This window comes from Chelonus insularis, unplaced genomic scaffold, assembly GCF_013357705.1.
Source record: "Chelonus insularis isolate UGA/USDA-ARS -01 unplaced genomic scaffold, ASM1335770v1 contig_399_pilon, whole genome shotgun sequence".
NCBI lineage: Eukaryota > Metazoa > Arthropoda > Insecta > Hymenoptera > Braconidae > Chelonus > Chelonus insularis.
This window is the reverse complement of record NW_023276554.1, coordinates 881,234-894,473: the sequence shown is the minus strand read 5'-3', so window position 1 is coordinate 894,473 and position 13,240 is coordinate 881,234. Positions and strand designations below refer to the sequence as shown.

The window sequence follows — 13,240 nt, the reverse complement described above, 5'->3', positions numbered from 1 at the left end:
AGTTAACCTATTTCATTAGTCTGTTAATGAGATTCCAATCTGCTTTTAACACCAATCGTTCTATTCTCGCATATTCAGTGTCATTAATTGCACACTCACATCACTAGATGGCTTCCAAGACTGGATACTCTCGAACAGAAGATAGTAGCAAACAGATGATAAATCATAATCATTGAACTCGTTCACTGTATTAGAACTTGAGAGTTTTCTACGTTAACTTTTTCTAGAAAGGGTCTTATGCTTTACGGCTTAGACCCAAATTAATCAATAAAACAAAATTTTCAGATTAATTGGAGATCAATTTCTTATAACTTGCTAATACTTGGTCTTGGAAACTTTGTCATTGATGAGCACCATGCAGATCACTGCTCGTGGTATTTAATCCTCTAACAGCTATCAGAGATCTCACTAAAGACTCTAAGACACTGATGATGATGAAAAGAAATTATACTCAATAATAATAAAGTTAATTGTAATTAGTGACAATTGAATACTCTGATTTCTCAAATGTTAAAAGCAGTTTTTATATATCATTCCCATTATAAATTTAAAACATGAAAACTCTCTATAATTAGAAATTATATTTAATGACAACGTTTTTTAATTAACTACAATTATCACTCAAATAAAAAAATATCAATTGTTTTATTATTTTAATAAAATCAATGACTTTAATAATAAATTACCTGAAAATTTAACAAATTATTTTTCATAAAATTTATTTAGAGTAAATGCTAACTTGACGACTATGATCCTGAAGATAATTAAAATACATACGCCTAGGGTGAGGATATTTTATACGATGCACGACAAAGATTAGACCTTTAATTAGCTTTTATTTCATCACACAACCACAAAGTTCCATTATAGAAATGAATAATAGATATAATTAGTCATTGAACTCTTTATTTTATCAATAAATAAATGAACGCTTTGACAAGATGATGCTATTAAATAAATATATCTAATGAAAACACCACACTTGATGGTTATTAATTGCATACAAGCTCGAAGGAAACTGATGGGATAAATTGAAGACCAGCTAGAATTTGCGGAAAAGTATAATAGTAGCGGGGAGTAAGTAGCAATTGCGGCTTCTTGCCACTTCCACACGTTCCAGTGTGCGAACATTGCTTACACAGTCCAGAGTTCCAGTTTCTGCTTACTTAAATTCCTATAAATTATTAGTTAACAATAAACCTGCCACTGTTACGCAGCATTAAATATCGTAATTAATTAGCATTCTACGAGAATTTCAATAAATGTTGATTGGGTTCGATTAGTAGAATTCCACAATAATTTACTTCTCTAAATGTTCAAGGTAGATTTGTTAACGGCAATATAGATGAGTTTGCCTTAATAGATGATTATTTGGAAACTGAATATTTACCCTCGAATGAGCCTTCCCTAGAGGCAGAATAGATATTTGTAGAATAATAACAAACATGCCTCAGGCTATGCTGGAATTGGCTAAACCTCTCGCCTGGTTCCGTTCTGCTTAATCCTGAAAGATTACCGTCGTTTTGCAGTTTATTCTCGCTCTGAGTCTACACACTCTGATACCTTCTCCATATCAACGGCTCTTAACCAGGTTATACGGCCTAACTCCCGATCGTCTGGTTATCACGCAACAATTTAAGACCGTTTATCAACCCTCTTCTTTTCTTTCCGGATACTTACAGTTACCAACTGATTTTTAATGTTATTAAAATTGCTAATGTTATCATTTATGGTAATGTACTAAATACTGAAACAATGTAGGATATTTATCTACACTAGAATGATAATAATGAAATATTGAAAAAATATTCATTGTAAATAATTATAAAGCAAGGTTTTTTTTTTTTTTATTAAAAATACTAACTCATTAAAAACTTTCTCATTAAAATATTTTTTTTCTTTCATGTAAGAATAATGTTGTTATTAAATATCGTATTACTCAATATGGAATTCATAATTATGTTTTTAGACGTAACGATCGACTTCCATCGTGGCTTTCCAAGGATCACGGTTCCTCTTCCATCGAGGAAAGAGAAGTGTATGTTCACCCTCAGGCCAATCACAAACACAGTCGGAGATTTTCTTCATATGTTGAAAGCAGAAGATCGTGGTATAGACAGAGCATGTATTACGACATTAGGTAAGATCACATGAGGATAAACAAATATTTTAATTAATTTTAGTAAGCATAATATAATTCAACATATTATGTATTGATTCAGTAAACATAGAGATATATTTTACAACATTATTTTTTTCCAATTGTTATTTATTATTAAATAAAACATTTGTGTAATGATTATTAATTATTTATTATTTATGATAAAATATAAATTTATTATGTAGTTTTTACACCTTTTTTTATTCTGGTTCAATTTTTTATTGATCATTTCGTGGAATTTCAAAATAACCTTTGACTTTTGAGCCCATCCATCACTCATCATCTAAATAATTTTGAATATGTCTTAAGTAGGTCAAGATAAGCACTTTTTATAATGCTTATTAGAAGGTGACATTTCATCAATTTCGAAATAATTATTATTCCAATTAAATAACTACTTTATTAATTTACATCAAAATAGGTAAATAATCATTTTTATTTTTCTAGAGGGAACTAGAATATGCAGCAACAATACAATAGAATCCCTTCTTGATTCTGACTTTAGGTTGGTTATCAACGATGTAACTTACGATGTTTCACCGCCAAATCAAGACAGGTATGCGATGGTAAGTATTCAATGTAAAATGCATGAGACGTCAAAAAGTTTTACATAAGTGAATCATAGTTTTTACATTGTAATGTATTTTACTTTCGATAGGAAGCTGTTGAGAAGCTATCTGACGTCCAGGTCACGGTTGCTCAGCTCTATGAAACTTTTCAATGTTCCGAACACAATTCTATTCTGGAGAGAGAAGTCATTGCTGAGTTGGAGCAGGTGATGGTGGAGTTAGAACCATTAGAACTGGTACATAAACTATTTTAACAGACAGTTAATATATTTTTTTATTTGATAACTAAGTATAAATAATTTGTAAGAAAAAACAAGAACTTGAAATTGCTGCCGAAAGACGAGCCAATTTTCACTCATGGATAGGTCTTGTCGCCATGGCCATTCAGTTTGGAGTCCTTGCGAGGTTGACCTGGTGGGAGTATTCGTGGGATATCATGGAACCTGTGACCTACTTTGTCACATATGCAACGGGCATGCTCTGTTATATCTATTTCATCGTAACAAGACAGGTGAGCGCATTGATGAAATAATCAAGATAAATCGCGAACGATCTCTTGAATATGAAAATACAATTCCTCCTTTTTGGTGTACTCTTCATACACCTATTTTCTGAGTCTAAAGCTCATGTTGAAATTATACAGCAAATCGTAGCACTCTTGAAAAATAAAAACATTATGGTCATTTTTACATTTTTAATAGTATCGATAAAACTATATATAAATATTGTAATGTTGTATTTTTCAATTCTATTTTCGTTTATATTCTTCTGGCAAATGCTATTGTTTATATTTCACATCCGATTGGATTAAAAAATATAAAAGAAAAATAAAAATCTAATAAAAACTTCAACATTTTTAGTGTCAAAATAAACTATAAAATCGTTATTTCCAAATATGTGACAAACGATAATAAATTTTTTTTATTATTATGTCACAATTGAGATAAATAATTCTAATTTTAATTACAAACTAATAGTTTCATTTATACGTTATCGATTAACAATGCTTTTCTGTTCCCTAGGAGTATATGCTACCAGATGTAATGAATAGAAGATACTTAATAGCTCTTCATAAACGTGCAAAAAAAGTTGGACTGGATTTAACCAAATATAATGAATTGAAAGATCGTGCTTATGAGTTAGAAACAACATTAAAAATTATTCGAGGTCCACTTTGGAATCATAAGAACAAAGTTCAACAGAAATTACGTGAACGACAACAGAGGTCATCGAGTAGTTCAAGTTCAGAATCGAATTCTCGTTCACCCAGTCCTTCAATTAATACTCGTTCGGATTTCCAACAACCAGAACCAAAACCACAGTCGTGAATAGTTTAGAAAGTCTGATGACTGACTATGTAACATGTGAATTTATAAAACACCCAAAATTTTATTATTGTCAGAATATGACAAACGCTCAATTGAGTCGAGACTATACGTACATCGAATACATATTAAGGGAAATCAAGGATGTTCAACTGGACCTTCAATGAATTGACTTAAACACTATTCATTCTCATGTTGATTCACGCATATCTTCAATAGCTCATCGTCGTTACCATTGACCAACAAATTATACTTTTAATAGACACTATATAACCCGACATCGCACGGGTCAGTGTCATTGTGGGGCCATTAAAAACGAGATTTAAAACTCTTTAATAAAAAGTTGAAATTGACATCTGATGGTTGAAAAATTAATTGAGAGATATTGTGCATAATCAAATTAATCGAAGTAAAAATCTCTATGGAAACATTTATAAAAATAAAATTATTATTACTATTATAATTGATATTGTTGTTACTGTTATTATTGTTTATTAATTAAATACTATTCCGTAATACTTTCATAGAGATTATTCTTCTGGAGGCTAACTAATTTGCTTATGCATAATTTGTAATTATCACTAAATATCTTTGTTGATTAAGAAGAAAAATTACTTAGTACTTCGATCAAAATGATCTTCCTCACATGATTATTATAAGTTAGATTACTGTACATTAAACTCCCAATTATTCAGGACTGATCAGAGAGAAAAAATTATTTAAAAGTAGTTTTTTTTTAATTCAATACAAAATATTTTGAATTAAATAAATCAATCGCTCTTGACTATTGATTTATTTTTTTAATCAAAATTATTTACTCTTTTAATGAATATCTTTTCAATCAGAGAATTAATTAACTCATCTAAATTTTTTAGTATCAACATTTTTTTAAAATAATTGGGTTCCAAATCTAATCAATTTTGCCAAAATTTCATTATTACTTTTTATTATGTGAATAATTTTTTTTCTCTGCATGTGTTAATTACGAATGCGCACAAGTCACACATAAAGCGATAATTTTATATTATACATAAATGAAAAAGTGATTATCATCAAAAGTTCATAATGATTTACTGCCATTTTCATTTGTTTTTATTTTAGAAATTCTCGTGCCAATTTTGTGGTTGCTCTAGTCTTATCTATCTTGATATTATTTTCTACCTCGATTTAAGTCGTACATTACAATATTAATGGCATAAATGTTAAAATAGCAGTAGCATTACAGTCTAAATGCTCTGTTATCAATATTCTACAGATATTTCTGACTTTTCAATGACCAACTAATATTATTTCTGTGGTTACTTATATTTTAAATTATTAAATTTTAAAAATATTCGTTTTTCTTTAAAATAGCTCACTCTCTTCAACCTGATGCCCTGTTCGATATCAAAAACTAAAATAATAAGCAAATTGAGAGATTGCGAATTAATAAAATCACGTTACAGTAATCTATTCGCTTTTATAGTATTGCACAAAGTTTACGTAAATGTTCCTTTTGTATAGAAGTGTATTAGTTGTAAACATGTTTAAATCAATCCTAAAGTTTGTCTTTTTTGTTCGCAACATTTTTACATTCTTATCCGTCCGTTGCGTGATCTGCACAATTAAACAAACATCATAAAGCTTCCGCACTAAAACAAATTACTACTTCGCTGTATTCGAAAGCCTTTCCGTCATCAACTTCTCTAATGCAAAATAATGTTTAATGTTATAATATCTAGAATAAATAACTTCCGATCTCTTATTCAATTAATTAAATTATAATTAGTAAAAAAATTTTCATAGAATACTATTTGCTTATTAGATAATAAAAAATCATTAATTAATTCAAGCTCATAAAAAATATATTTGAGTCTAAACTGTAAAATTTCATACATTGTTAACTTACATAAGAATCTCTAGCGCTTTATCGTACTGTTCTTGAAATATTTGTTCTCACCAGCATTATAAAACTATGATAAGTGTTTAGTTCCCCTCATACTTGAAGATCAATAAATTTGCAATGCATCAAATTATTTTATGTATCGCCAAATGCAGTTCAAATTTATTAAGGTCATTGCTAAGACTATCTGAATAAAATTAAAATTTATGCGGAATGTTGCAACTGGATATTTTATTTTAATTAATATTTAAAATGTAATATATATATGATAATATGAAATCACAATTTTATTCAAGTATGCAATTCAAAGAATGCACTTTAACAATGAAATTAGGATTAGATGAAAAATAAAATTGAAATAAAACATTTATATTTTGAAGTAACATTAATAATTAATAATTATTGATAAAAGAATTAAATTCTTGTGAAAATCTTTGCTGATATCTTATTAATCTATTTTATTATATATATCAATGTTATAAATATTATTATTCAATAAGCGAAAAAACTTACATAATTTTTACTGGCTCATGCGAATGTCTACAAAGATTATCACAATAGTTTAATAAAAATTTTTGTAAAGTAATATACTTGCTTATTTTTCTTTGCAAGTGATTGTTCTATTTTATGATAAAAACAAATTAATTAAGTTGTGAATTATGATGGTATTTTTGCTATGAGTGTATTTCCCTTTCCCTTTCGTGAAATAAAACAATTACCACTCCTCAGTATCCATACTTTTCATCATAAAAAAAACATAAAACTAAATCTTGAGAGAAATTCTCTGGTGCCAATTAACTTTAATTTAATAAATTTTTAGGAATGAAAAGAATTTTATGTTAGATCATAAAGTTAGGTTTTATGAGCGTGTATGAAATAAAAAAAAAAATTCACATTATTTTATTTGTTGTTGCAACTATTTTTATCAAGTTTCTTACAGTTACAACATAAAAAAATGAAATAATTTTTGTAAATGAATTTATGTATTATATATAACTGTGTTACTTCAACAATCATTATCACTACGCTGTTCTTTCGAGCTTGTTAATTAATGCCTAAACACTTCTAAGTAATTTAGATAATTAAATTGTTGTTGTTTACAAAAGTTGAATGTATATATGTAAGTGATAAATAAAAGGATACAAAAGGAGGTAATGCTTCGTGATATTGTCAAAAAAACAAATTCAGAAACTATTTAATTACGATCAATTAGCTATTAGATTGCGAAAGTACTATTCTTAATGAACATTAAAATGCTTTTCATAAAATTATAACAATTATCTTGTTCAAACTCTTCTTATGAACGAATGGAAATCTGAGCAGGTCATTTATCTATCATTCTGTTCAACAATTTTCATGTAAATATATTATTTCAAATAAACATAAATATTTATTCAATAAAGACGCATTTTTGATCGTAGCATTAGATATTTTTTTCTATCGATAATTTACGTATAATATAAATTAATACATCTGTCGTGTTAAAAATAAATATTCACTACACGTGTTTCTCAGAGAAATCTATTCTAATTTTTTTTTTTCAAAAAAGCGGGAAACAAAAATAGACATGCGCAATAACACCGAAGACTCAGCTGATCATCGCCATGTTGTCAACAGTCAACAGCTGTACTCATTGTAATCAGAAAGTGCTACAAAGATAAAACTAGAATATTCATAATAAAAACAATTAAACAGACTATCAGTCTTGAAATCCAATATTTATTCACCTTGATAACTGTATTTATAAATATCATCCTTTGATAAACTTGGAGATGATTAATAGCTCTCCAGTATAACAATAAAAAGTTTTTCAGACATTATTTAGAAGTTTATGAAATTATTTAATAAGAGTTTTATCAACATTATATCATCTTTTCAAACTCCAAAAATGGCTACTCCAATTGAACTTTTATGGAAACAAGCTTTAAAAACATTCACTGGCTGTGAAAATGTGGGTTATAAACTGTGCCAAAAAAACTTTGAAAAACTCCATTCAATGATGAATAACATCAAAGCTGATGATGTCAAAGTTGATAATCAGGTTCTTGATTATGTTGCAAACACTAATGCACCGATGTGTGTAATAGATATTTTTGATAATAAGGATATTACTATTGCTGTATTCTTATTAAAGAATGGAGTAACGTTACCAATGCACGATCATCCGGGAATGTATGGATTGCTAAAGGTAATTTGCGATGACCATTTAATAATTATGATTCCTCAACATTAAATGTCAGGAATAAATTACTAGTTTGTCACAATAATATCAGACAGTCTGTGACAACTAAACGCAATAACTCATTATTTATTACCCTACTGTAACGTAAATTTAATTCATTGTTATTTTGTTTTGTCACAATAAAAATTTTTTTAGGTCATTAGCGGCACAGTACAAATAGACAGCTACACAAGCCAAACACCGCCAGGACATATTATACGACCAAACGAGGAAATACATGCCATCAAGCATGCGTCAGTTATCGTTCAAAAAACTGATCCTGCATGCATATTAAAGCCTCAAGATCACAATCTTCATGAAATAACCTGCTTAAAAGGCCCGGCTGCATTTCTAGACATATTGAGTCCACCTTATAAACTAGAATCTGAGAACAGCCTTGGACGATCATGCATATTTTTTCAAAAAATATCATCAAATTCACCCACCTCAAATGACTCACCGGAAAGAGTAAAACTTAGAGCCACTAGTGAACCACCAGCTTCTTGCTTTTATTCCACGAATATTAAATATCTCGGACCACCATTAAGATGATTTAACTCTGAAATTGGTTGTTAAATTACTATAAATCGACTCCATACTCCAAAGCATTTTCAGAAGATAAGTAAATCATATTTCATTTACTGGAATTATTTTTAAGATATTTATTTGTCACAGAGCTGTAATCAAGGTTGTTTATGTTTAAGTTTTTAACTCTATTTATATAATTTTTCAAAGATAATTCAATTATGATTACTATTGATGGTATAATACGAATTTAAAAATTCATTCAGTACAAAATAATCAGTACATACCAATATATTTAAGAAAAGATTTATCTATAATCATCATAATTTTGTAATTATTTCTTATGATTACTGTCAGTTATGTTATATTTCCTATAATATCTAAACTTGTGACATTTTTTGAAAATCTATTTCAAGATCATTTTTCAGTTAAAAATTCGAATAAGGCCACATGCTTTGAGATATCAATATTTTCACATCATTTCGACCAAGTTTTCAATATAAGATTAAATTAATTCAATATAATATTATTTCAGCAGGTACTTTATCTTATCTCTACGAATAAATAGCAAAAAGTTCAAGATCATTATTCGATATGCTAATCACTTGGTTTACCTAATTTAAGAAGTGATTTATTTTGTTTTTAATTGTTTGAATATTAAACAAAGCAGTATGAAGTTAATAGCTCTATTAAGTTCGAATTCATGATATTTTATTTACAGTGTGTCAGTAATAGAATGAAAATACCAGTTGAAAAATGTTTTATAAATTTTCCATGACTTATTAGCATATCTATTATTCAAATCGATGATTGACTGACACATTTATTCAGGCCGAATTATTAATCGCTCGAAAAATTGAAAAGCATGTTTAAACAGCAGAAGTTGAAGTTTTAAATCAAAAGGATTTATTGACGTATGCAAACTATAATTCGTCAATCAGAAACTTAATTTAAGTATTCAGTTTTAGTTGAATGATAATAATATTAAATAAATTGTTATTTTATTATGATTATAAATACTTTAAGTTAATTTAGATTCGAATTATTAACGATACTTACCAACCAAAGACCATTTTAGCTGAAGCTCAATTATTTTGTAAATAAAATATTTATAGATGAAAGACATTCTATTGTACTTAAATATGATTAAAATGAATTGTTGGCAAAATGTAATAAATATATTTGTATACAAATAATTGTAGTTACCTAAAGTAGCTTTCGATGAAATATTTAATATTTTCGAGTATCAGGGATTGATGATATTGTAAACTAATATTAACCTTATAGAAATGCCTTAAATCGAATAAAATTTATTTTATTTTTCACATGTGATCTTAAAATAAATGTTTTTATTAAACAAATTGAAATTACAAAATTCGTCATATACCAGCAAATTATCCCAAGCACCTCTGCCAGATACATATGCAAAAATGTCGAAGATTGCATAAAAATTTGAGTAAAAATTCAATTTATCCTTCAATTCAAATATTTTACTACACATTCATTATAGAATTGGTTTAACTAGTACGTAAGAAATTAATTTTAAAATTTTTCAGAGGTCACTATTTTCATAACTTTCGGAACAATTCACAAAAATGTTTAATATTAAGAACTATAAAAAGAAATTGTTTATTTTTTGTTAAACAGGAGAACGTTTTTCTACAAGTGATATTTGATTACTACATCAACTGTATTATAATCCACTATAATGATTTACTTAAAATCTGTCTTATATGAATATTTACAGTTAATTCAATTCTTTTCTACACTCGTATTGAATTTTTATTCATTTACATCTTCGTCAGCTTTAATCTAATTAGTTTTATAATATTTTGGATTAAAACCAATACAATTTTTATATGCAAAATTGATGATAACAGATTGGACTTAATTACCTCAATTAACGCATATTTAATTGAGTAGATTGAAATCATTTTTAAATTATTAATATTCAACCCGTTTGACCATTTTCTGTGTTTTGTTGTCTTTTATATATTGCAACATTACTTTCTGTATAGTCCATAATGCGTCGTTGACATTGCCTTACATATTGTTGTTGTTTATGATAAATTTTAAAAGCTCCTTTTATCGTAATAAATGCCACTCCACCCTGTAAAAATTCAATCAACTGTGAATAATTCTTTAATCAATTTATCTTGGCATAAAAGGAAACTTACAAGAATAGTACGTTGAAAATTAGAAGTGATACTTTCAAAAAATATTCGCCCACAAATACTAGCGATTGTAGGAAGCAAAAGAGCTCCACAAAGAATCCGAGTAGCAGAACTTGGATCACTCATTGGCGGAACTTCTTGAGATTGGGTTCGTTCTTCATCTGAATGACTAATAACAAAATTAATATATTAATTATGTGATCAATAGTATAATAAAAGACAAATTTTAATAAAAGTGACATAAAATTCTACAAGCTGGTTAAATTTCTAGCATAGCAATATAATAATGCAAATTTTATTCTACTTTCAATATTGTTACCTCAGGAATAATTGAAATATCATAATTACCTTCTTGAAAAAAAATGTCTAAGAACTGGCACTTTACAAGCATGACGCCTTAATAAACTCAACGCTTGGTCTTCCCATCGAAGCATTTTACCAAGTACTAACATTATAGGAATTGTAGGTAATCCAACCAAAAGTACTAATGGATCTGCTTGTTCCATCATTGTTAGGCCGTCTTTATGTCCTACAACTTGCATCACTGTCACAGCTCCATATGTTACAGCAGTCCAGTAAATCGATCCTACAACTATTCCTGCAGCTATGAATGGACACACTCGGAAAATCACACCATCTATTGTATCCAGTACTACAACTAAAGGTCCTAGAAACAAAAAATACCTATAAATTTTTTATTTTTTACAGCTAATCAATACAATTCAGTTATAAATTTTTTCAAAACTTTAAAAATATGACTTTTATTATTTTTGTATCTTACCCATATTAGGATAAACAATTATGTATTCTGTATTACATTGTGGACATGCAACATAAGCACCAGCTCTTCCTTTTTGTTTTTCATCTACCCATCTTTGTATACATCCTTGATGTACCCACTTAGTGGTACCCCTACAGTGACATGGCTTCACCCAAGAAGCTGTTGCATCATCTTCATCCGTTGCAAAACATACCCAGCAATACCTTTTGCTTTAAAAATAAAATATCTAGTCATTTTTTCACAATACAAATATTGATTAAATCATCAGATGACAAATAAATATCAAGTAATTGATAAATGCTAGAGTATTTTCAAAAAATCAGATAAAATTAAAAAAAAAATCTATTATCACGTTTAACACATACTCATCATCAGAACTTAATGTCGGTACACTTCCAGATGTTTGATTAGGAGATGAAGCTCCATCAGTAACATCTCCTGAAGATTCTTGATCTGTCATATTAGAAGTAAATGTTGGCTCTTCTTCTGAAGATATTGTGGTCGCCAAAACGTCGGTAGGTTCTTCAGAACAATCAAATGAATAAATTATTATTTATGAATTTATTAATCGTTAAGAATGGAAATATCTAGATAATACCAAATAGTATTTCAAAAATGAATAACAATTTTCTACTTAAATTCTGGTATCAATAGAATTAATATAAGTTTTATTATATCATGACATTATAAAATGTCTTACCATTAGAAAGCCTGTCACTTTGTCGTTCTGAGGATGAAGTACTAAGTGTCCTTAATGTTCCTATTGTTGGAAGACGATATCTATCGGGTCTCGAATCTTCAAGAGCTGCTTGAACTGTATGCCACTGATCTTCTCGATCCGGTAATGTTCCTAATAATCTATCAGATCTATCGTCAGACATTTTACCTTGATTTATTCAATGTTGTCATTAAAGACTTTCATTTTCCTATTGCGAAAAATCTACCAACTCTAGAATAAAAATATAAAAATCTGAGGTTAAGTTGTGTTAATAAAAAATATGTTACTTTTTGGTGATAAGCAAAATTCACTATTGAAATTAAATGGCAAGTTTAGTAATTGATCATGACATATCCAATATCAGACATTACAATTTTTTTATTCATTATTAGGAAGCATTTGAAAATAAAAGTTAATTAATAGAATACCTTATTGTTCATACTACTTTACGAGGAACTTGTAAATTGCCTAATTTGGGTTAACAGCTGACATAAGTTATGGAAATAGATGACGTAGCGGATAATACTCGTTGCTTTTCACAAATTTTAATCCATGAGTGCGTAGTTAGATTTAAAAAAAAAACGTATTTACAGAATAAAAAAAGTTAAAGTTGAAGACAATTGTAGTTTGTTCACTGAAGTTTGAAGCAAATCATAAAATAAGTTCTTTGAACCCAGCTACAGATGCAGAGAACTCAGAACACATTTTTTTTATTCTGTCGAGCACTTTACACATACATCGAAATTCGCACTCATTCGAGAGTAGGAGAGAATCAAATGACTAAAGTCCCGACATTCACACACATGCTCATGAGCACTACATGCATACAGATGGTACTCCGATTTTAAAAACTGAAATTAATTCGTTTTTTTAGAAACGGCTAT

The 13,240-nt window shown here is 28.3% G+C and overlaps 3 protein-coding genes across 3 annotated transcripts; 2 read left to right on the top strand and 1 right to left on the bottom strand.

The window, feature by feature from the left end:
* Nucleotides 1-1,959: 1,959 nt before the first annotated feature.
* Nucleotides 1,960-4,058, top strand: MCU (mitochondrial calcium uniporter). The gene is made up of 5 exons (XM_035085334.1): nucleotides 1,960-2,140; nucleotides 2,609-2,727; nucleotides 2,820-2,966; nucleotides 3,038-3,241; nucleotides 3,753-4,058. Exons 1-5 carry the CDS (start codon nucleotides 1,960-1,962, stop codon nucleotides 4,056-4,058), a joined length of 957 nt encoding a protein of 318 aa, XP_034941225.1.
* Nucleotides 4,059-7,552: 3,494 nt separating this feature from the next.
* LOC118068030 (2-aminoethanethiol dioxygenase) lies at nucleotides 7,553-10,008 on the top strand. Its single transcript, XM_035085144.1, has 2 exons — nucleotides 7,553-8,125; nucleotides 8,315-10,008. Exons 1-2 carry the CDS (start codon nucleotides 7,769-7,771, stop codon nucleotides 8,708-8,710), a joined length of 753 nt encoding a protein of 250 aa, XP_034941035.1. The 5' UTR covers nucleotides 7,553-7,768; the 3' UTR covers nucleotides 8,711-10,008.
* Nucleotides 10,009-10,012: 4 nt separating this feature from the next.
* Nucleotides 10,013-13,125, bottom strand: LOC118068029 (E3 ubiquitin-protein ligase MARCHF5-like). Its single transcript, XM_035085143.1, has 7 exons — nucleotides 12,785-13,125; nucleotides 12,339-12,587; nucleotides 12,004-12,160; nucleotides 11,639-11,847; nucleotides 11,206-11,524; nucleotides 10,861-11,026; nucleotides 10,013-10,793 (listed from the first exon to the last, which is right to left on the bottom strand). Exons 2-7 carry the CDS (start codon nucleotides 12,517-12,519, stop codon nucleotides 10,635-10,637), a joined length of 1,191 nt encoding a protein of 396 aa, XP_034941034.1. The 5' UTR covers nucleotides 12,520-12,587; nucleotides 12,785-13,125; the 3' UTR covers nucleotides 10,013-10,634.
* Nucleotides 13,126-13,240: the final 115 nt, after the last annotated feature.

Bases quoted from the DNA above. Each gene is read 5' to 3' on its own strand.
- MCU (XM_035085334.1), top strand. From the start codon at position 1,960: ATGTTTTTAGACGTAACGATCGACTTCCATCGTGGCTTTCCAAGGATC. The intron at 2,728-2,819 runs GTAAGTATTCAA...TACTTTCGATAG, and splicing joins ATCAAGACAGGTATGCGATG to GAAGCTGTTGAGAAGCTATC. The intron at 3,242-3,752 runs GTGAGCGCATTG...TCTGTTCCCTAG, and splicing joins ATTTCATCGTAACAAGACAG to GAGTATATGCTACCAGATGT.
- LOC118068030 (XM_035085144.1), top strand. From the start codon at position 7,769: ATGAAATTATTTAATAAGAGTTTTATCAACATTATATCATCTTTTCAA. The intron at 8,126-8,314 runs GTAATTTGCGAT...AAATTTTTTTAG, and splicing joins GAATGTATGGATTGCTAAAG to GTCATTAGCGGCACAGTACA.
- LOC118068029 (XM_035085143.1), bottom strand. From the start codon at position 12,519: ATGTCTGACGATAGATCTGATAGATTATTAGGAACATTACCGGATCGA. The intron at 12,161-12,338 runs GTAAGACATTTT...ATTGTTCTGAAG, and splicing joins AAGTGACAGGCTTTCTAATG to AACCTACCGACGTTTTGGCG. The intron at 11,027-11,205 runs GTAATTATGATA...TTTTGTTATTAG, and splicing joins AGACATTTTTTTTCAAGAAG to TCATTCAGATGAAGAACGAA.